General features: G+C 37.5%; 1 protein-coding gene across 4 annotated transcripts in view; it reads right to left on the bottom strand.

Moving 5' to 3' along the window:
- ESR1 (estrogen receptor 1) overlaps positions 1–23,117 on the bottom strand; it is a 407,047-nt gene that overhangs the window by 146,798 nt on the left and 237,132 nt on the right. For all 4 annotated transcript variants that reach the window (XM_061428337.1, XM_061428335.1, XM_061428336.1 and 1 more), the window contains one exon: positions 13,715–14,050. In XM_061428337.1, the coding sequence (XP_061284321.1) occupies positions 13,715–14,050 (336 nt within the window). The remainder of the gene's footprint in view (positions 1–13,714; positions 14,051–23,117) is intronic.

Below are 23,117 nucleotides of genomic sequence, written 5' to 3'. Positions count from 1 at the left end.
CATAAACATGAAGTATGAAATTGCCCTTCAGGTATTCAAAATTATAGTGAATTTTGGAAAATGTATAATTTTTTATAAGTCAAATGAATGGTTTCATGGTGCAAGTCAAGCTTCTGGGGGTAAAAATCAAATGTACTTGATTCACACTGAAACTAAGAATCAGCCAGTCAAAGATGCAAATGAGTGTGACACAGAAATTAAAAACATAACCACTTTGCAGTCATACTTCTTTTCCTTTTTGACCTTCAGATAATGATGTTGCATTTGCTGACATTTCACCATGTATATGATAATAATAAATTGAGATTTAACAATCTCTTAAAACTAATTCTCCATCCACAGATAGATTATGTAAAGTGCTTCTTGCCTGCATATATGCTAAGTTGCTTTCAGTCGGGTCCAACTCTTTGAGACCCTGTGGAGCGCACCCTGCCAGGTTCCTCTGTCCATGGGATTCTCCAGGCAACAATACTGGAGTGGGCTGCCATGCCCTCCTCCAGGGGATCTTCCTGACTCGGGACTGAACCCGCATCTCATTATGCTTCTTGCCTTGCACGTGGGTTCTTTACCACTAGCACCACCTGGGAAACCCAAGGGCTTCTTAAAGATTAACAAATTCAGTGGAAACGATAAAGAGAAAAATCATTCTCTATAGTAAGAGCAGGTATGTAACATGTGTTATGAAAAAACATAACTTGCTGGAGTGCAGTAGGTAGGTAGGTTTTTATCATTCTCCTTGCTGCTGCTTTCTTAAATTGCAGAGAGGAAAAAAATTAATGTCATGATGTGATCTTTAGCTAGGTTAACTATAAGTACTTTACAGATAGGAACTTGATTATCATCCTTGCATGATGTATCATAATGCTCTTCATATCTTGAGTCTGAGTAGAGAGACATTGCAAGTCAAAAATAAGCCCTAGATATTAAGATAAAGGGAAATTCAACTTAAAATCACCAACATTTGAAAATTCAGACAGTATTTTATTACTAAAGTATACTTCTAGAATAAAATAGTCCAATGAATTGACTGTTTTTTTAATTAAAATTCATCATGCAAAATGAAGTCAACGGGGGGTATGGTCCAAGATGGAGATGTAGGAGACCCTTGAACTCATAACCTCCCATGGACATATCTCCATTACACGCAGAGTGATTTCCCCTAAAAGAAATCCAGAAACTAGTTGAGTGATTCCTTCACTTTGGGTAAATGAAAAAATACTCACATTTAAATGGGTAGGAAAGACTGAGACATATTCTTACCATAAACACACTCAAAATTTGTACAGCACTGTACAATTAGGAGGGAACTCACCACTCCTAGCTTCTCCCTGAGGAGGGAAGGGTTGATCCTAATATCTAGCACCCCAGGGATATGCCCCCAAAACACACTGCTCTGAAAGCCAACAGGGCTTATATCTACCACACTCACAATACTAAAGCAAACAAATTGTTCTTAATGGGCTCACTAGGACTCACAATCTTCTCAGGGTCCAGTACAAAAGAAGCAAACAGATACATTCATCTCCGAGTTTTTCCTGAAAAAGGCCCATCTGCATACCTTAAGAGCTGCTATCTGAGAGTCAGGTTTCTAGTTTAGCACCATCTAGAGAATGACTGGGAGAAGGCAATGGCACCCCACTCCAGTACTTTTGCCTGGAAAATCCCATGGATGGAGGAGCCTGGAAGGCTGCAGTCCATGGGGTCGCTAGAGTCGGACACGACTGAGCGACTTCCCTTTCACTTTTCACTTTCATGCACTAGAGAAGGAAATGGCAACCCACTCCAGTGTTCTTGCCTGGAGAATCCCAGGGACGGGGGAGCCTGTTGGGCTGTCGTCTCTGGGGTCGCACAGAGTCGGACACAACTGAAGTGACTTAGCAGCAGCAGCAGCAGAGAATAACTGATTCTCCCCCAGAAACCGGGAAGGCATTACATACCATCTCTGCATTCTCCTTGTAACCTGTTCCAAATCACTAATATATCTCTGGAAGGAGCTTGTACATATACTTGGTATGCTAGCTTTTGCAGATGCCACCTAAGGAAAACATAACTTTATCATCTGGCTGTAGTGTCCAGCAGAGCTTGCACTTATCAGCCCCACAGGTCTTTAGCAAACAAAGGGTTCTTAAGAGGTTATCCTTCCAAGGCTCAGCACAGAAGAAGCAAACAAAATCCCACCACTCAGTCTTCCCCTAAAAGAGATCTGTTTGTATACATTAAAAGCTGGGACCTGAAGGTCCAGCTCTAATCAGTTTGTATCTACATGCTCACCGAGATCCTTCCCTTTCAGATACTGACAGGTCTTGGCATACTCTCAACTACTGGGAGCCTCTAAAACAAAGAAGTCACCTTGGAAAAATCACAAAGGTCTGAGAGACAACCAAGAGCTCAGGCTAGGCTGATCAGTAAGGTTCATCTCCAACATGAGATCACTCTGTCAAGACTGGGAGAGGTAATTGTTTTATCTAAGGCAAAGAAACCAATGAAGGGAGTCAAGGAAAATGAAAAATCAGAGGAATATGTTCCAAACAAAAGAACAAGATAAAATCTCAGAAACAGACTTTAACTAAATGGAGATAAGTGATTTACCTAATAAAGAGTTGAAAGTTATGATCACAAAGATGTGTACCAAGATCAGAAGAACAAGGCAAGAAGAAAGTGAGAAATTCAACAAAGACACAGGAAATATAAGTACAAAACAGAAACCACAGTACAAAAGAATACACTATTAATAACTACAGTGAAAAATTCAATAGAAGGGTTCAATATCAGCTAGATCAAGCAGAAGAAAGGATCAGCAAATTAAAAAACAGGGTAGTGGAAGTCATCCAATCAGAAGAGTAAAAAAAAAAAAAAAAACATGAAAAAGAGTGAAGATGGTTTAAGGAATTTATATAAGGACAACATCAAGTAAACCAACATTCACATTACAGAAGTCTCAGAAAAAAAGGAAAGTGAAAAGAGTAGAAAGCTAAAGAAATAATCACTGAAAATTTCCCTAACCTGGAGAAAGAAACAGATATCCAGATCTGGGCTTCTCAAAGAGTTTCAAATAAGATGAGCCCAAGGAGACTCACAGCATGACACATTAAAATTAAAGTATTAAAAGTTAAAAACAAGGAGATAATCTTAAAAGAACCGAGAGAAAAAACAACTTGTTACATACAAGATAGGTAAGACTATCAGCAATATTTCAACAGAAACTTTACAGGGCATCATATATTCAGAGTGTTGAAGAAAAAATAGATCGAGGGCAAGAGAAGAAGGGAACGACAGAGGATGAGATGGTTGGATGGCATCACCGACTCAACAGACATGAGTTTGGGTAAACTATGGAGTTGGTGATGGACAGGGAGGCCTGGCGTGCTGCAGTTCATGGGGTCACAAAGAGTCAGACATGACTGAGCGACTGGACTGAAGTGAACTGAAGAAAAAAAAAAGAACACCAACCAAGAATACTCTACCTAGCCGTTTTCCTTCAGTATTGAAGGAGAGATCAAGAGTTTACCAGATAAGCAAAAATCGAAGGGACTCATCACTAGACTAGCCTTTAAAGAAATGTTAAAGGTATTCCTTAAATGAAAGGATGTTAATTAGTAACAGGAAAACATATCAAAGTATAAATCTAAGAAACAGATAAACAAGGACCTACTGCATAGCACAGGAAACTATATTCAACATAATAACCTATAGTGGAAAAGAATCTGACAGATAGGATAGATAGATACACATACACAACTGAATCACATTACGCTGGAAACACTGTAAATCAACAATCCTTCAATTAATTATCCTTCAGTTAAAAAAAGAAAATATAAATCTCAATAATAAGGTAAATATAGAGTTAAATTCAGAATACTCCAAATGTGTAACCATGGTAGGTGTTTACTAACTTTTAAATCTAGTATGAAAAATGGTAAAAAAGAAACACTATAACTTCAGTAATTTGCTAATGAATACCCAAGGTAAAAATATATAAATTACAACTTCAACCATAAAACTGAAGAAGAGTAAAAATATATAGCTTTGGAAGTTGTTAACAACTTAAAATAGGCTTATAAGTTGTTATATAAGTTTCATGGTAACTACAAAGCAAAAACCTGTACTAAATACACAAAAGATCATAAGAAAGAAACCTAAGCACACCATTAAAGAACACCACCAAGACACAAAGGAAAAGAGCACAAGAAGGAAAAAGAAACAGAGAAATTCAAAACAGTCAGAAAAAAATCAACAAAACGGTAATAAGTAAATGTCTGTCAATGATTCCTTTAAATGTAAGTGGACTACCTTTTCCAACGAAAAGACAGACAAAAGGCTGAATGGATCATAAAACAAGATCCAACTATATGCTACTTACAAGTTACTCTCTTCAGGTTTAAGGACACGCAGCTTGAAAGTGAAATGATAGGAAGATGATACGGCATACAAGTGGAAACCAAAAGGAAATGGGACAGCTACACTTATATCAGACAAATATTAATAGAATTCAAGCAAAAGACTTTACAGAGAGACAAAAAATCATTTTAAAATGACAAAGGGGTTAATCCAATAAGATGATATACAATAATATTTGCAAACATTTATGCAACCAACATAGGACCACCTAGACACATAAAACAAATATTAACAGACCTTAAGAAAGTGGGCAGCAATCCAATAACAGTAGGGGGCTTCAATACTCCACTTTAAACAAAGGATAGGTCACCCACACAGAAAATCAATAAGGAAAACACTGGACTTAAACTGTATAAACTGCATATTAGACCAGATGAACTTCTGGTAGCAGCAGAAAACATTTTTCTCAAGCACACATGGAACATTCTCCAGGATAAATCATATGTTAGACCACAAAACAAGACAATAAATTTAAGAAGACTGAAATATAAAGTATCTTTCCCAACCACAATGATATGAAACTAGAAATTAAGTACAAGAAGAAAACTGTAAAATTCACAAATATTTGGAAATTAAACAACATGCTTCTGAACCACAGATGAGTCAAAGAAAAATCAAAAAAGAAATAAAAAATACTTGGACACAAATAAAAATTGAAATAAAAACCAAAACTTACAAAATGCAGAAGGGCAGTCTAACAAGGAAGTTTACAGCTGCATTAGGAAAAAAAGAAAAGTGCTCATTACATTGAAGAAAAAAATGGTGCTCAAATTAACAACAAATTTAATACTGCAAGGAAGCAGAAAAGAAAAACAAACTAAGTCAAAAGTTAGTAGAAGGAAGGAAATAACAAAGATTAGATTGGAAATATGAAGTCAAGATTAAAAAGTCACCAGAATAGATCACTGAAACTAAGAGACAGTTTTCTTTTAAATATCTACAAAACAGACAAATTTTTAGCTAGACTTACCAAGAAAAAAAAAATCAGAAAAGGAAGAATATTATAACTGATATAACACAAATACAAAGGATCATAAGAAACTACTATGAATCGTTATATGCCAACAAGCTGGACAAACAGGAAAAAAGCTGATAAATTTCTGGAAATATACAAGCTACCAAGACTGAATCATGAAAACAGAAAATTCTAACAGACCATCACTAGTAAGGAGATAGAGTCAGTAATCAAAAACATACCAACAAAGACAAGCTCAGATTGCTTCACTGGTGAATTCTACCAAACACTTAAAGAAGAATTTCAAATTGTTTCAAAAAATGGAAGAAGAGAAAATATGCCCAAAATCATTTTATAAAGCCATAATTACCCTGATACCAAAACTAGACAAGGACACTACAAGAAAAGAAAATTACAGGCCAATATTCCTGATACACATAGATGCAAAAGCTCTCAACAAAACAGTAGCACACCAAATTCAACAACATATTAAAAGAATCACACACCATGATCAAGTGGGACTTATTTCAGGGATAAAAAGGCGGTTCAACATCTGCAAATCAATCAATATAGAACATTAACAAAATGAAGAAGAAAAAGTATATGACCATATAAACAATAGAGAAAAAGCATTTGCAAAATTCAACATCCATTCCTAATAAAAACTCTCAATAAAATGGGTATAGAGAAAACATACCTCAACATAATAAAAGTCATATATAAAAAGTCCACAGCTAGTATCATGCCAAACAGTGAGAGACAGAAAGTTTTTCCGTCTAAAATCAGCAACAAGACAAAGGTATCCAGTCTCAAGACTCCTGATTAACATAGTACTTACTGGGAGTCCTAACATAGTAATTAGGCAAGAAAAGGAAATAAATGACATGCAAATTGAAAAAGGAAGAAATAAAATTGTCTCTATTTGCAAAACAACAAAAGCAAAAATAAGTGAGACTTCATCAAATTAAGAAGCTGTTGCATAGCAAAGGAGCCCACCAACAAAACAAAGAGGCAGCCTACCAAATGGGAGAAAATATTTGCACATCATGTTATTGGACAAAAGGTTAATATCCAAAGTATATGAAGAACACATATATCTCAACAGCAAAAGAAAGAAAAAACCCAGTCTCATTAAAAAATGGGCAGAGGAACTGAATAGACCTTTTTTTCCAAAGAAGATATACAATTGCCAATGGATACATGAAAAGGTCCTCAAGCAATCATCAGGGAAATGAAAATCAAAATCACAACGAGATATCACCTCATACCTATTACACTGGTTATCATCAAACAGACAGCAAATAATAAGTGTTGGTAAGGATCTGGAGATGAGGGAATCCTTGTAAACTGTTGGCGAGACTGTAATCTGGTGCAACCACTGTGGAAAACAGTGAAGAGATCCCTACTCCTGCCAAAATAAAACAGAACTACCATATGATCCAGCAATCCCAATTCTAAATATACATCCAAAAGGTTTGAAAACAGAATATCAGAATAAGTATTTGTACTCTCATGTATCCAAGATACAGAAACAAACTAAGTGACCATCAACAGATGAATGGAAAAAGATCTGATAAATCTGTATCTACAACAATATACAAAATGGAATGTTATTCAGCCACGAGAAAGAAAGAAATCCTGCAATTTGCGACAGTATGAACAGACCTTGAGGGTATTATGATTAAAAACAAGCCAGTGAGAAAAAGATAAATATTGCATGGTATCACTTATACATGGAATCTAAAAACAAAAGTCAAATTCATAGAAAGAGAATATACAAGTGGTTGCCAGGGTTTGGAGGATGAGACAAATAAAGACTGATAAGAGTATAACTTCTCAGCTATATAATGAAAAAAGTCTGAGGATCTAGTATAAAACACTGTACTGTATAACTGATTTGCCAAGAAAGAACTTAAGGGTCTCATTAGAGAAAGAAAAGGTAAATTGGTAAAATGATGGATATTTAGTTAACTAGATGTAGGGAATTCTTTTACAATGTCTATCAAATGACTGTAACATATACTTTAAATATTACATCTGTCAACTATACTCAATTAACGCTGAAAATTTGAAAAATGAAGTCACTTCACAATCTGTTATACTGATAGCCGTCTGAGGATATCCACATGTTCCATGCAGGTATCATAGAGCTAATTCCAGGTACCTCTACAATTGGCTTTCCTACTGCTCTTTATACTCAGGCAAAAAGTATATCTATATAAGGTAAATCTATATTAGATTAATATTATTGTTAATCTCAAACTATGACCATATAAACATAGTATTGTCTATATTAGATTTCAGATTTCTCGTGTGAGTTGGCTTTTTTTTTTTTTAATGACAGATGGTATCTGGATGTAAAAAAACTTTTCAAAATGTGACTTTGTCAAATTCTCTGAAAAACTTGACAATCATCTTCAAAGATGATTCCAGAAGACTATTTTTCCCTCATTTTTCATCTTATCACCATAGCATATATATAATTTCATTTTCACCTTTATAATTCTTTTTTTTTAAATCATCAAATAAAAAGACATAGTTTGGCCCAAGGACTTTGGAAACGTTCAGGTCTCCTAAACAAATCAAGTTATAAAGTGGTTTTTCTGTACTTCCCATTACCATAAATGTGTTTAGTTCTGGGGTTTAACAGTGGAATGGCTAAGCATGGACATATTTTCCTTCCCTTGGTTTCCATCTCCATTTTATTCCTAAATACAGAAGATTCTAAAACGTTATAAGAATCTGCCTGCAATGCGGGAGACCCGGGTTCAATCCCTGGGTTGGGAAGATCCCCTAGGGAAGGGAATAGAAATCCACTCCAATATTCTTGTCTGGAGAATTCCATAGACAGAGGAGCATGGTGGGTTACAGACCACGGGGTCTCAAAGAGTTGGACACGTCTGAGTGACTAACACTTTCACTTTCACAGATGATTATTGCCATGAATTCTTCATTCATTAGTAATGTGCATGCGTGCTATTGCTTCAGTCATGTCGGACTCTTTGCAACCCTAGGGATGGTTTCCCACCAGGCTCCTCTGTCCATGGGATTCTCTAGGCAAGAATACTGGTGTGAGTTACCATGCCCTTCTCCCACTGGTTTTGTATTTGAATTTTAATTCCCATTGTTTCTGGAACACATCCTTCTGACAGAAAGTGGTCCAATGGAGAAGGGAATGGCAAACCACTTCAGTATTCTTGCCTTGAGAACCCCATGAACAGTATGAAAAGGCAAAATGATAGGATACTGAAAGAGGAACTCCCCAAGTCAGTAGGGGCCCAATATGCTACTGGAGATCAGTGGAGAAATAACCCCAGAAAGAATGAAGGGATAGAGCCAAAGCAAAAACAATACCCAGTAGAGGATGTGACTGGTGACAGAAGCAAGGTCCAATGCTGTAAAGAGCAATATTGCATAGGAACCTGGATGTCAGGTCCATGAATCAAGGCAAATTGGAAGTGGTCAAACAAGAGATGGCAAGAGTGAACGTCGGCATTCTAGGAATCAGTGAACTAAAATGGACTGGAATGGGTGAATTTAACTCAGATGACCATTATATCTACTACTGCGGGCAGGAATCCCTTAGAAGAAATGGAGTAGCCATCATGGTCAACAAAAGAGTCCAAAATGCAGTACTTGGATGCAATCTCAAAAACAACAGAATGATCTCTGTTCGTTTCCAAGGCAAACCATTCAATATCACAGTAATCCAAGTCTATGCCCCAATCAGTAACGCTGAAGAAGCTCAAGTTGAACGGTTCTATAAAGACCTACAAGACATTTTAGAACTAATACCCAAAAAAGATGTCCTTTTCATTATAGGGGACTGGAATGCAAAAGTAGGAAGTCAAGAAACACCTGGCTGCTGCTAAGTCGCTTCAGGCGTGTCCGACTCTGTGCGACCCCATAGACGGCAGCCCATCAGGCTCGACCGTCCCTGGGATTCTCCAGGCAAGAACACTGGAGTGGTTTGCCATTTCCTTCTCCAAAGCATGAAAGTGAAAAGTCAAAGTGAAGTTGCTTAGTTGTTCCCAACTCTTAGCAACCCCATGGACTGGAGCCTACCAGGCTCCTCCATCCATGGATTTTCCAGGCAAGAGTACTGGAGTGGGGTGCCATTGCCTTCTCTGAAGAAACACTGGAGTAACAGGCAAATTTGGTCTTGGAATATGGAATGAAGCAGGGCAAAGACTAATAGAGTTTTGCCAAGAAAATGCACTGGTCATAGCAAACACCCTCTTCCAACAACACAAGAGAAGACTCTACACACGGACATCACCAGACGGTCAACACCGAAATCAGATTGATTATCTTCTTTGCAGTCAAAGATGGAGAAGCTCTATACAGTCAACAAAAAGAAGACCTGGAGCTGACTGTGGCTCAGATCATGAACTCCTTATTGCCAAATTCAGACTTAAATTGAAGAAAGTAGGGAAAACCACTAGACCATTCAGGTATGACCTAAATCAAATCCCTTATGATTATACAGTGGAAATGAGAAATAGATTTAAGGGCCTAGATCTGATAGATAGAGTGCCTGATGAACTATGGAATGAGGTTCGTGACATTGTACAGGAGACAGGGATCAAGACCATCCCCATGGAAAAGAAATGCAAAAAAGCAAAATGGCTGTCTGGGGAGGCCTTACAAATAGCTGTGAAAAAAAGAGAAGTGAAAAGCAAAGGAGAAAAGGAAAGATATAAGCATCTGAATGCAGAGTTCCAAAGAATAGCAAGAAGAGATAAGAAAGCCTTTCTCAGTGATCAATGCAAAGAAATAGAGGAAAACAACAGAATGGGAAAGACTAGAGATCTCTTCAAGAAAATTAGAGATACCAAGGGAACATTTCATGCAAAGATGGGCTCGATAAAGGACAGAAATGGTATGGACCCAACAGAAGCAGAAGATATTAAGAAGAGGCGGCAGGAATACACAGAAGATCTGTACAAAAAAGATCTTCATGACCCAGATAATCACGATGGTGTGATCACTCATCTAGAGCCAGACTTCCTGGAATGTGAAGTTGAGTGGGCCTTAGAAAGGGTCACTATGAACAAATCTAGTGGAGGTGATGGAATTCCAGTTGAGTTCTTTCAAATCCTGAAAGATGATGCTATGAAAGTGCTGCACTCAATATGCCAGCAAATTTGGAAAACTCAGCAGTGGCCACAGGACTGGAAAAGGTCAGTTTTCATTCCAATCCCAAAGAAAGGCAATGCCAAAGAATGCTCAAACTACCGCACAATTGCACTCATCTCACATGCTAGTAAAGTAATGCTCAGAATTCTCCAAGCCAGGCTTCAGCAATACGTGAACCGTGAACTTCCTGATGTTCAGGCTGGTTTTAGAAAAGGCAGAGGAGCCAGAGATCAAATTGCCAACATCTGCTGGATCATCGAAAAAGCAAGAGAGTTCCAGAAAAACATCTATTTCTGCTTTCTTGACTATGCCAAAGCCTTTGACTATGTGGATCACAATAAACTGGAAAATACTGAAAGAGATGGGAATACCAGACCACCTGCCTCTTGAGAAACCTATATGCAGGTCAGGAAGCAACAGTTAGAACTGGACATGGAACAACAGACTAGTTCCAAATAGGAAAAGGAGTATGTCAAGGCTGTATATTGTCACCCTGCTTATTTAACTTCTATGCAGAGTACATATTGAGAAACACTGGACTGGAAGAAGCACAAGCTGGAATCAAGATTGCCAGGAGAAATATCCATCACCTCAGATATGCAGATGATACCACCCTTATGGAAGAAAGTGAAGAGGAACTAAAAATCTCTTGATGAAAGTGAAAGAGAAGAGTGAAAAAGTTGGCTTAAAGCTCAACTTTCAGAAAACGAAGATCATGGCATCTGGTCCCATCACTTCATGGGAAATAGATGGGGAAACATTGTCAGACTTTATTTTTTTGGGCTCCAAAATCACTGCAGATGGTAACTGCAGCCATGAAATTAAAAGACGCTTACTCCTTAGAAGGAAAGTTATGACCAACCTAGATAACATATTACAAAGCAGAGACATTACTTTGCCAACAAAGGTCCATCTAGTCAAGGCTATGGTTTTTCCAGTAGTCATGTATGGATGTGAGAGTTGGATTGTGAAGAAAGTTGATTGCTGAAGAATTGATGCTTTTGAACTTTTTGTGGTGTTGGAGAAGACTCTTGAGAGTCCCTTGGACTGCAAGGAGATCAAACCAGTCCATTCTGAAGGAGATCAGCCCTGGGTGTTCTTTGGAAGGAATGATGCTAAAGCTGAAACTCCAAGATTTTGGCCACCTCATGCGAAGAGTTGACTCATTGGAAAAGACTGATGCTTGGAGTGATTGGGGACAGGAGGAGAAGGGGACGACAGAGGATGAGATGGCTGGATGGCATCAATGACTCGATGGACGTGAGTCTGAGTGAACTCCGGGAGTTGGTGATGGACAGGGAGGCCTGGCATGCTGCACTTCATGGGGTCGCAAAGACTGAGTGACTGAACTGAACTGAACCCATTGTTTCAAGTGTCCTTCAAATTTTTAAATTTATAAAAATGTCAAGATGGAAATCTACTGCTAAGTATGAAAGATATATATTTGACTTCAGCAGTGCTCTGGAACTAACATTACCAAAACTCATTAGCAAAACTACAGGCTTATATACAACAATAAAACTTAAGAGCAACTCAGAGTTGGCTCTCAGGGATATGACCATTAGTTGTTTGTCTGTGTTCTTCTCCTGAAGTACCTTTCTACAAAATGAAAGCAATAATAAATATAAAGAGAAAACCAATAACCACATTACATTTAAATTCCAATATTTACTTTATGGATCTGCCTCACAAAGAAATATTAAGGTAGAGAAGTGCTCATTAAAACTCTTAATTCCAAACATGGCTGGGAGTCTTTATTTGCCAGTTGGACTGACTCAAAATCTAAATATGCCTGTGAATCCCCATGTTTCCATGTAACCCAACTTCTGCCACCTAAATAGATGCCTTCTATCCAGTTTGGATCACAACATTGCTGGCTCCTTATTCAAAGGATGAGATGCTTACATGTTAATAAATGCAAATCTAAGGCCAGATATATATTCACTTGGCCTATAATCTCTAAAATGTAAGTACAAAACTCATTTATTTTGTTTAATAATAAAAAAAAAAACATGCTTCATAGATAATAAGTTCATGTACTAAAAGAAACCAGTCCATCCTAAAGGAGACCAGTCCTGGGTGTTCATTGGAAGGACTGATGCTGAGGCTGAAACTCCAATACTTTGGCCACCTCATGCAAAGAGTTGACTCATTAGAAAAGACCCTGATGCTGGGAGGGATTGGGGGCAGGAAGAGAAGGGGATGACAGAGGATGAGATGGCTGGATGGCATCACCAACTCGATGGACATGAGTTTGAGTGAACTCTGGGAGTTGGTGATGGACATGGAGGCCTGGCGTGCTGTGATTCATGGGGTCGCAAAGAGTCGGACACGACTGAGTGACTGAACTGAACTGAACTGAACTAAAAGAAAACTCACAAGATAGTCACTATCTAAATTCATTACTTATTTGATCTATATGCCCAGAAAAGAAGATTTAACTTCCTCTTGCCTTGATTCATCTATGTTAGCTCCTGAATGGATATTATGGGGTATGGAGGAGGTCATTTTTAGTCTTGTTTCCATAATAACTAGAGTTCTTCCGCCTGAACATAGAGCAACAGTCATGTTTTATAAGAACACCAGTTCTGAAAATATCAGCTGAAGAATCAAGTATAACTTCACCCACTGTTATCTTTCCACAAGCTCCCCTCAGGGATGAGAACCTAATTGATTTTTCTATTGCATTACCTTGTTCCTAAAATGTTAATAGATGGTTAAATGAATATTTGGCATTCAGTAAAAAAAAAAAAAAAAAACTTATTATTTCTTTAGCTCATAAATACCTGAAAATAAAATCTTGTAAAGCAAAATTGATGATTCACAATTTAGGTGTTTTGAACAAAAGTCCTCAACATTAAAATTTTATATGACATAGATCATTTAGTGTTAAAATTTTCTGCCACAGTGAACATATAATATTAAATGCATTTATTATGTAGTGTTCACCCCAGATTTGTGGGGTGAATATTGATGGGTTAAAAAAATAATGTCAGATTAAAGACTTTAATCATCTAGATTTTTATTTCAAAACACTATTTCCTAATTTCCAGGAGAATTAAGAGTGTATAGTTACTGAAAATTAATCAGTTCTGATATAACCTTGAAATCAACTAGATAACAAGCTATTGTGTCCCACTATCTCTCCCATGGTATGTATGGCAACCTGTTCATGAATAGTGAATGGCTCTTCAAAATAAAAGTCAAGCTTGGTCTTCTTACCTGGCACCCTCTTTGCCCAGTTGATCATGTGTACCAGCTCCCTGTCTGCAAGGTTGGTCAGCAAGCCCATCATTGAAGCCTCACTGAAAGGTCTGGTAGGGTCATACTCAGAATAGATTATGGGGGGCTCAGCCTCCAGCAAGGCACTGATCATCTGGTCAGCTGTCAGGGACAACACCGGGCTGTTCTTCTTAGTGTGTTTAATCATGATGGGGCTTGGCCAAAGGTTGGCAGCTCTCATGTCTCCAGAGGGCACCGCTTCGTTCCTGCCCTCCCCATCATCTCTCTGGCGCTTGTGCTTCAACATTCTCCCTCCTCTTCGGTCTTTCCGTATCCCTGAGAACACACACACAAAAATAGCTTATTCTTTTGCTCATATAAACTTTCACATGAAAACCATTTTTAATGCTAACAGCCTTTTATTTTATTTAAGGAAATAGTTTGGGACACAGTTGTGCTTCTAAGTGTTTAACAACCAGCTGTCCACGAGAGGGAAAAAAAGGCTTTGATTTGTAGCATTCACCAATTTCCATGGTGTAACGACTCCCACCATGGCAAATTTCAAGCTTCTTGTCTGAGATCAAGCAGTGTACAAAACTCCTACAAATTTAACAATAGGCTTTTGTAAGCCAGTACAAGCTGCTCTTACAAACCATTGCGGGATGTGTGTGTGTGTGTGTGTAACAGATGCTATAAAAAAAGACAACATATTAATTAGCTACTCTTGAAATATGACATATTAAAGATTGCTCCTGCTATGAATATTCTTTCAACAGCAAATTTAAAAAGCATCTTTATAAAATATTTAATAAATGTCCTTATCACCCAAGTAGACCTCTTAATGGAAGACACTAAAGAGGAATGATTTATCCAAAATGTATCTGACAGTCTCAAGCCTCCACAGAGTCAGTCTTTTATTGAGTCAGTCTTTTACTGCTACTAAGCTGTACCTCATCACCTGAGTAATCAACCCAAGAGCCTCAACTTGTTGACTAGGTTCTAAGATGTCACAAATGTCTTTCTATTTTCCTAATATTAAAGTTTTAAAAGAGTTGAAAATAGTCTTCCCCCAAAGATTTACCAGCTGTGGTTCCCTCTAACTAATTAAAGGAGGAGAGAGACTCCAGAGATTCTTTGAGTCTTGGTTCAGCATCTTAACCTAGAAAACACCAGGCTGTAGTACTAAAATGCATCAGCAGAAACAAATATTTTAAAGGACAAAAGTGAACACAAGGGTCCATATTTTCAAAAACTCTTAATCTCTCCAAAATAGACCAGAAAGCAACATTTCTTAGATTTGTATAAAAGAAATAATTATTTTGGTAAAAATCTAACACAATTATTTTTAATATTTAAGACATGAGAAGTAAAATTCTTTGTAACAGATCACCTGTCCTCTGATTCCAAAACAAATGAATAACTAATGTCAGAATTTTGCTCTATTTTGTTCTGTCAAGGAGTTTGGACAAATGTTCACTGGTGAGTTTTTATGCATAGCTTTTATTCTTGTAGATCTAGATTAGATATGTTACATGATATTAAAAATATAATGATGCCACAGACCCTTCCTTATTTGTTCAGTATCAAAATAAGCATTTCTCAGAACTCTTGGAATAAGTAACAATCATAAAAGATTATTATCACTAACATACACTGATCACTCACCATGTGCTTAAACACTTTAAATACACTTTACATGTATGCATTTTACAACTAATTTAGTCCTCACAATAACCTTGTAAGGTAAATGTCAGAAAACTGCTCCTTTAGAAAGATTCATGAACTGGTCCAAGACCATTCTCTATTAAGTATGATCCAAGATCCAAGCTTCTAAATGAAGTTTGTGTTTTTTCCCCAGTTACCAGAGTTTCAAAATTGTATCCCACACAGTTGACAAATTTAAGAACATCTACAAGTAAAATGGGCTTCCCTGGTGGCTCAGCGGTAAAGAATCCACCTGCCAATGCAGGAGACATGGGTTCAGTCTCTGGATCAGGAAGATCCCCTGGTGAAGGAAATGGCAACCCACTCCAGTATTCTTGCCTGGGAAATCCCATGGACAGAGGAGCTTGGAGGGCTACAGTCCATGGGGTTGCAAAAGAGTCAGACATCACTTAGTGACTAAACAAACAAAACAAAAAAGAAATAAAATAGGTCAAGTGAGAGTAATCATTGCATTTGGCCAGTTGCTGTCCTTGGTCAATTCTTTTCATCACTAGATGTGCTAATGTGAGTATAATATCTGAATTAAGGAAGCGAAACACAGCCTACTCTCAGCGCATCAGAGCGCACCTGGACTATCACGCAGTGCTGGATGCTGCAGAGACAAGCAAAACAAACCCATTCAGAGTAACGAGGATGCTGAGGAGATGCGAAATCAGGTCACACAGAGAACCACCGAGGAACCAAGAGGGGTTAGCCAAAGAGAAAAAAGACTTAGAGGAAACATGAGTGTCACCTTCACATGGGCTGTACCTTATAAAATGGCATTGTGGTCTGAATGTCTGTTTCCCCTCCAAATCCATATGTTGACATCTAATCCCCAGTGTGATGGTTTTCACACTTTGAATACCATCCCAAAGGTATGAGCCTTTGGGAGGTCATTAGGTCACGAGGGTAGAGCCTTTACGAATGGGATTAGTGCCCTTATATATAGAGGCCAGGGTTCCAACTTGCTCTCTCCACCCTGTAAGGGTATGAGAAGACAGCTGTCTACAAGCCAGAATGCAGGCACTCATCAGACACCAGACCTGCTGGCAAGCTTGGAGTTCCCGAGCTCCAGAACTGTGAGAAATGTCTGCTGTTTAAACCATGAAGTCTGTGATATTTCTATTCCGGCACCCTAAACTGACTAAGAGAGATGGGTTCAACTTGCTTTTTACGAGTCCAAAGAGTAAAATAGAAGAAATATGTGGAAATCATGAGAAGCCAGAGATCACTACAAAGACTCAACGCTGACAGCAAAGATAGAATCTGCTGCCACAGGAAAGGATGTGCTGGATCACTGGAGGTTTCCAAGAATAGGCTAGATGAAGACTTTACAGGGTGTTACCAAAGGCATTCAGTTACCCAGTATTTGTACTACATGACTTTCAATGCACTTTCTCTCCTGAGAGTGTAGGACTCCACGATTTCCCTGTTAGAATGTAAGACCAGTGGCCTTGGATGAAAAACAGGAAAGGAAGATCAAAAGCAAAGAATTCCTAGAGATTCATATTTCTTAGAAACTTTGAGGTCAGACTTTTGAGAGGATGATGCTCATTGTTATTTACCTACTTTGGGTGGCAACTAGGGTGAAAAAATGCTTTGTTCTTCAATATTAGGCAGTGTATGCGTATAACTCAAATACTCTTTGACTTCCTCTCTATAACTTTAGAAAGAGAGAGAGAATGTAAACAGATAGAGAATGTAAACAGATGTAAACAATACAATCTTTTAATATCAGATCTACATGGAAAGATAAAGGCAAGTGATCTGAACAAAGAAGAAATAAAGGTGATTTTGTTCACGCTAAGACGAAACAAAGTTACCTAAGTAATCAAGTTATGACTATACACATGCATTTTACTTTTTAAAAATGAAGTTGATGCTTTCTGTTATCATTGCAATTTATCTTCATTTTAAAATATTTCCAAGATAAAGACAAATAGACACAAGGTAAATTAAGGAAAACAAAACACAGTATTCCCCACACTTTAAAAGGTCCCAGCAGTCATACTACAGACGAATCTGTTTTCTAGAATAATTTTAAATTCAATTTAGCTTCTAAAAGTGACAGTTATTAGAAATTGCTTATTAAAGTATTCATTTTGTGAACATTTGTTCAATACTAACAATGTATATTCACAGATGATGCAATGCTAAACGAAGACAGATTATGTTATCCTCCATGAAGTTTTTGGCTTGGAGGGAGAAAGACATGAATCAAAAGTTCTATTATTTGTGGAATGAATGAATGAACTGCCCAAAACGCAATGGAAGAGAGGAAGTGAAGCTAAGAAGAGGAGACAAAGAAGGTATCTTTAGGAGACAATGTTACATTTGGGCCAATACATGAGATTTCCTTTCTTGGAGAAATTTAGAAGCAGACTCTTCAGATGGTTTAGGTACAGCACTATTACAGCAGTGAGCTGAACCACCACACCTCTTTGAGTCTCAAATATTTGATTCACATTGTTGAACACAAGTCAAAAATGACCACAGACTTGGTATGCAGAACAATTAAACACAACTGGAGAGGTGGAGATGAGAGCTGAATATTTATAAAATTATCAAAGAGTCAAATATGGTAAGGTAGATTCAGTTAGCATTGACAAATATTTTCTTAAATTTACCCCTAGATGCTCTATATTTTTCAAATGTCAAAGGCTCTATAAGATGTACAAACAGAGCAAAATTAGGAAGCTGTACATATTGTGTGCCTGACCACAAAGATCGGATCCCAGGGCACAAGTCAAAGAGGAAAGCCGCCGTGTCTACTTGGAAGCAGTAATGGTCATATTAGCTGTGACATGCCAATGAAAATAATGCGTATTTACAGTAGTTTAAAAAATTTCAAACTGGAATTGAGTGCAATAGGTGAAAAATGGACAAATTTCCAGCTCTATTTTAACCTAGGTTAAATGAGAATTGCAGATCACAACCAATAATTACAACCTGTGTCACAATGGAATATACAGCCAGTTCCTAATTACATATAGCGACAGGGTATATGCGTGGCATGCATAACTGAAATCCAAATAAAGTTAAAAAACTCGTTCTATGTTCCCTACCAAGGATTTTTCCAGACAACATAGATTAATAAGTATTTTACTTAAGCTCATTTCCCTTGTCTAAGTTATTTCAACCATTTTGGTATTTTTTAAAAAGTTCACAAAGCAGAGAGGAAAAAAACCAACTAGCTTAGATCGTGCAAATATTAAACAAACTCCTTAACAGTTGAGATGTTTATTTGTAACAGATAGCACTTTGGCTTGTAGCACCATATAAGCAGATGTATTCAGCACCCCAAAATGTCACTTCCCAGAATGACTGAACAAAATATTTAGCAATGCAATACAGATGTCATGTTAACAGATTTGCTAGTGGACAAACATTATTAGATCTCAAGTTGTGTCACTGATTAGACAAGAGTTATATCACAGCAAATTTCTTTACATTCCTTTAAAAAAATTTTTAACTTGCAAAATTCAAGGATTACCTTCAGGCTTGAGATACAAACTCTCTTGTCCAGCAAGCCCACCATACATGTGAAATGCCACCACTTTGAACTGCATGCCCTTGGGTTAAGCCTTTCTTTAATATCTTTGTTGCACTGTTGTTAAGGATTTCAAAGCCAAGTATAAAACTTTCACATAGCAGTACTTAATGTGAATTTGAGTGATTCTAATCCACAAAGAAGCATTAATTGAAGAGAATTTATTAAACTAATAAGCACAGATCATTGGAATGAAAGGGAGAAAGATGATGCCCAGGGCACTCTTTAAGATCCCTAAGGATTTTAAGACTGCCCGAGCTTGGGGAAGTTCATCATAAGGCAGTGTAGCGGTAAAGTCCTGGCAGGGAGAAAAGGTCTGAAGACATATTCACTGCTTAAACAATTACACCCTGGCCCTAAAATAAAAATGTCTGTCCTAATGTGTCTAACTAGGAGTTTTGAAAGGCTTACTTCTAACACTTTAGAGTTTACTCAATCACCCTTTTTTTTTTTCATTCTTTAAACTCTTTGGCTTGGCCATTATATCTCAGGAAAATGAATGCTATCTGAATATTCATTACTTAATTGAATTTATTAGGTCATTTGCTTCTAATGCATTCTGCTTTTTAAATTTTCTTTTCCTGAAATGATCTTTTTTCTCCTTAATACCTTCTGCCTCTACAAAAAGCTACTATAACTTCAGTAAAGCTATTTCTCCAATTTCCCAAGACTACTTTAATGTATTATTAAATATTTCAAGCATTTGCATAATCACCTTTCTTTTGTTTCTCAATAATTTCACATTATTCATGAGGTATTAAAAAGCCAGACAGAGAAACACGCTAAAAGCTTTCTAACTCAACATGTTGAAGAAAACAGAAGTGGTGATTAGTTAAGAATTAAATAATGTTAATAACTAATGAAACTTCAGCCAGAGAAACTCCCCTGCATCAATTTGAATGCTTTCCTTTCAAATACTAGGAATGAAGCCTGTAAAGTAGGCACTGTTAGAGTCCCCATTTAACAGAAGAAAGACATTTACAGTAACTATCATGCCCCAAAGTCATACCAAGGGCATCACAGAGATTTCAACCCAGGTGAATTATGCAATTACAGATTATTATTATCATAGCCTCTAAGTGTATCATTGATATATCACCATCAATGATACACTTCAGTTCAGTTCAGTCACTTAGTCATGTCTGACTCTTTTCGATCCCATGGACTGCAACAGACCAGGCTTACCTGTCCATCACCAACTCTCATGAACAGTATGAAAAGACAAAAAGATGATACACATAGAGGCTATGAATTACCTAGTTCATTTAAAGCTGCTTAATGCTATTTCTCTTCCTCTTTTAGTATCCAGCATATCACCCCTACCTGTATTTCCTCACATATCTAACAATGGGGAGAGATATCAGAGTCTCCCAGGCACTCCCTTGGTTCCCACTGCTCAACTGTGGGACTTACAAAGATGCATGCCAACAATGGAAGCAGCCCATTTTGCCTCCATTGACTGAGCTGGACGGTGACTTCTGTTACCCCCCTTCTCTCTGTCTTCACTGCCACCACCCTAGTTCACGCCTTTCTCCTTTTTTGCCTAGATTGATGCAGCAGCTTCTAAATTGTCTCCTTGCCTACCTTCAATCTCCCTTCCAATCAAATCAACTTTCAGTTAATTAATCTCCCTTACACACATACTATATCCTTTTATTGCCCATCGAAAGCTCTCAAAACCTCGAGTGGTTTAACTGTTCTCTGAAAACTCTTGGCAATTCTAAGCAGGTATCAGAGGCAGTGTGGTTGGGCTTCTGGTTGTCCCACTCCCACCATCAGTCTAAAGCAGTTGCTTATATATATGTATGTATATATATATATATATATTCGGAGAAGGCAATGGCACCCCACTCCAGTACTCATGCCTGGAAAATCCCATGGGCAGAGGAGCCTGGTAGGCTTCAGTCCATGGGGTCATGAAGAATCGGACACGACTGAGCGACTTCGCTTTTCATTTTTGTACATTGGAGAAGGAAATGGCAGCCCACTCCAGTGTTCTTGCCTGGAGAATCCCAGGGATGGGGGAGCCTGGTGAGCTGCCGTCTATGGGGTCACACAGAGTCGGACACGACTGAAGCGACTTAGCAACAGCAACAGCATATATATATATTTGAGAAATAACTTATTTTTAAAGGAGTTTACTGGTTGCATTTTAAATTTAAAAAGCCACTAACCTATGGAATAAAACCAAACATGACACTGACTTATGTATTTCCACAAATAATCCTAAAGCGCTTTTCCAAGCTCTCTTTACAAATCCCCCCACAAACTTTTTATTTTTTTAATGAAATAGGGTTGGGCCATGCCACTTTTATAATACTTTCCAATATCACCACCATGAGCAATTTCTACTCCTCTTACATTGGCCACCAAATCCCAAGTAAAAGCTCATTTCCTCCATAGTCAATCTTGGACCCTACCCCAGCCTACTGGCTCTAGCTCCTTCCTTCTTATAGTTTTTCTTTCCTTTGTCATTCATTGGATAACCATCATGTTTTAATTTCTGTGTTTGATTATACCTGAGTTCCCCCTCCCTGGCTATGGCTTTGAATTTCTCTCTAGGTAGGAAGCTGGAGCAGCAGCAGGACTAATCTCATTTATTTCCCTTTCTCATGAAACACTGCCCCACACTGCCTGATATCTAAGGTTTAAAACATATATTATATGTTTCATATATCATATCCATTTTTTAAGATACTTCTTTAGGGAGGCAATAAGGTTAGAGCTGAAAAGCAAAGCAGATAAATCTACTGTTACAGTTGGAAACATCATTATCTCCTTGTCAGTAACTGATTAAGTATGCAGAAAATCAATATGAATGGAATTGACCTCAAAAAGACTATCAATCAACTTGATCTAATAGATATTTATAGAAGACTCCACCAACTAATAAATGAATACACATTATTCTCAAGCTCCAGTGGAATATTCACCAAGGCAGACTATATTCTGGGCCATAAAAATTTCCTTAATTGTTATAACTTTACTAACTAGAGTATGGAATTTATGTATAGCTCCTTTTACCTTTAAATGTTATAACAACTGTGAAACCACTGTTAGGCATATTGGAATTAATGAAGTAATTGAATGGCACAAGGTGAGAGCCAGGTTTCACACTGTTGGAGTAAGAAGTGGAAGGTAAGAGAAGTTTAGAATGATTCATGCTACAATTCATTAGAGTTGGAGACATCAGTGTGTATTCAATGGTGAAGTTAATAGATACAGATGTTAAGCTGCATAAAAAACATAAATAAAATATTTATAAATAGGTGTATACACCTGGGGTAGTATAAAAACATATATCTCCATACACTGTCAGCTTAGAGGCTCTAGAAATAACAATATTCCCAGGAACAGCAAGTACATCTATTGCCCAGATCTTGGTTCCCAATAAGACAACCATGTCTCCATGGAAAAATGGCTTATTCTAGGTCTGGAGCAGGAAATATACAAAATGAGTCTGAACCATCTTGTAGTGACAGAGAAGGAAGAACTTGCTCAGAAATAAAAAAAAAATTGCATAATGATGTATATGTCAAAAGAATACTTTTTTTAACTCATAAACTTGCCAGTGCCAAGGCTGGAACAACGTGAGAAGCAAAATAAATGAGGTGGATTACACCCCAAAGCATAAACATCCATGAATCTACACTAACATAAATACATGATTGAATAAATAAATTAATGGAGAATAGATGACTCCACTAATGTTAGTACTCTCTTTTTAAGTTATACCTTAAGGCATAACCCACATTCTTTAAGTATGAGCTGTAGATAGGGACTTCCTTCCAAAGCAAAATGTTTGGAAAAGGTGAAGAAAATAATAACTTTACAGTATAGAAAGCCGACAAATCCTGCCTCGAGGCAGATGATCAGTGTCAACATTAACCGCGATAACCCATACTGATTGTGTGTGCCCTTGAAATGATGTGATGGCAATGGCATTTTACATCTGTGGTCTCCCTCCCCAAAACTCATTAACCCCAGTCTAACCATGAGAAAAGCATCAGACAAATCCAAATTGAGAGATATTCCACAAAATATCTGACCAGTGATCCTCAAAACGGGCAGGGTAATCAAAAACAAAGTCTCAGAACATGTCACAGCCAAGGACAGCCTAAGAAAGCACAAATACGAAATACAATG

The sequence above is a fragment of the Bos javanicus genome, chromosome 9 (genome assembly GCF_032452875.1).
Source record: "Bos javanicus breed banteng chromosome 9, ARS-OSU_banteng_1.0, whole genome shotgun sequence".
Classification (NCBI taxonomy): Eukaryota; Metazoa; Chordata; class Mammalia; order Artiodactyla; family Bovidae; genus Bos; species Bos javanicus.
Note: the sequence above shows the minus strand (reverse complement) of the source record. Positions and strands in the feature narration are given on the sequence as shown.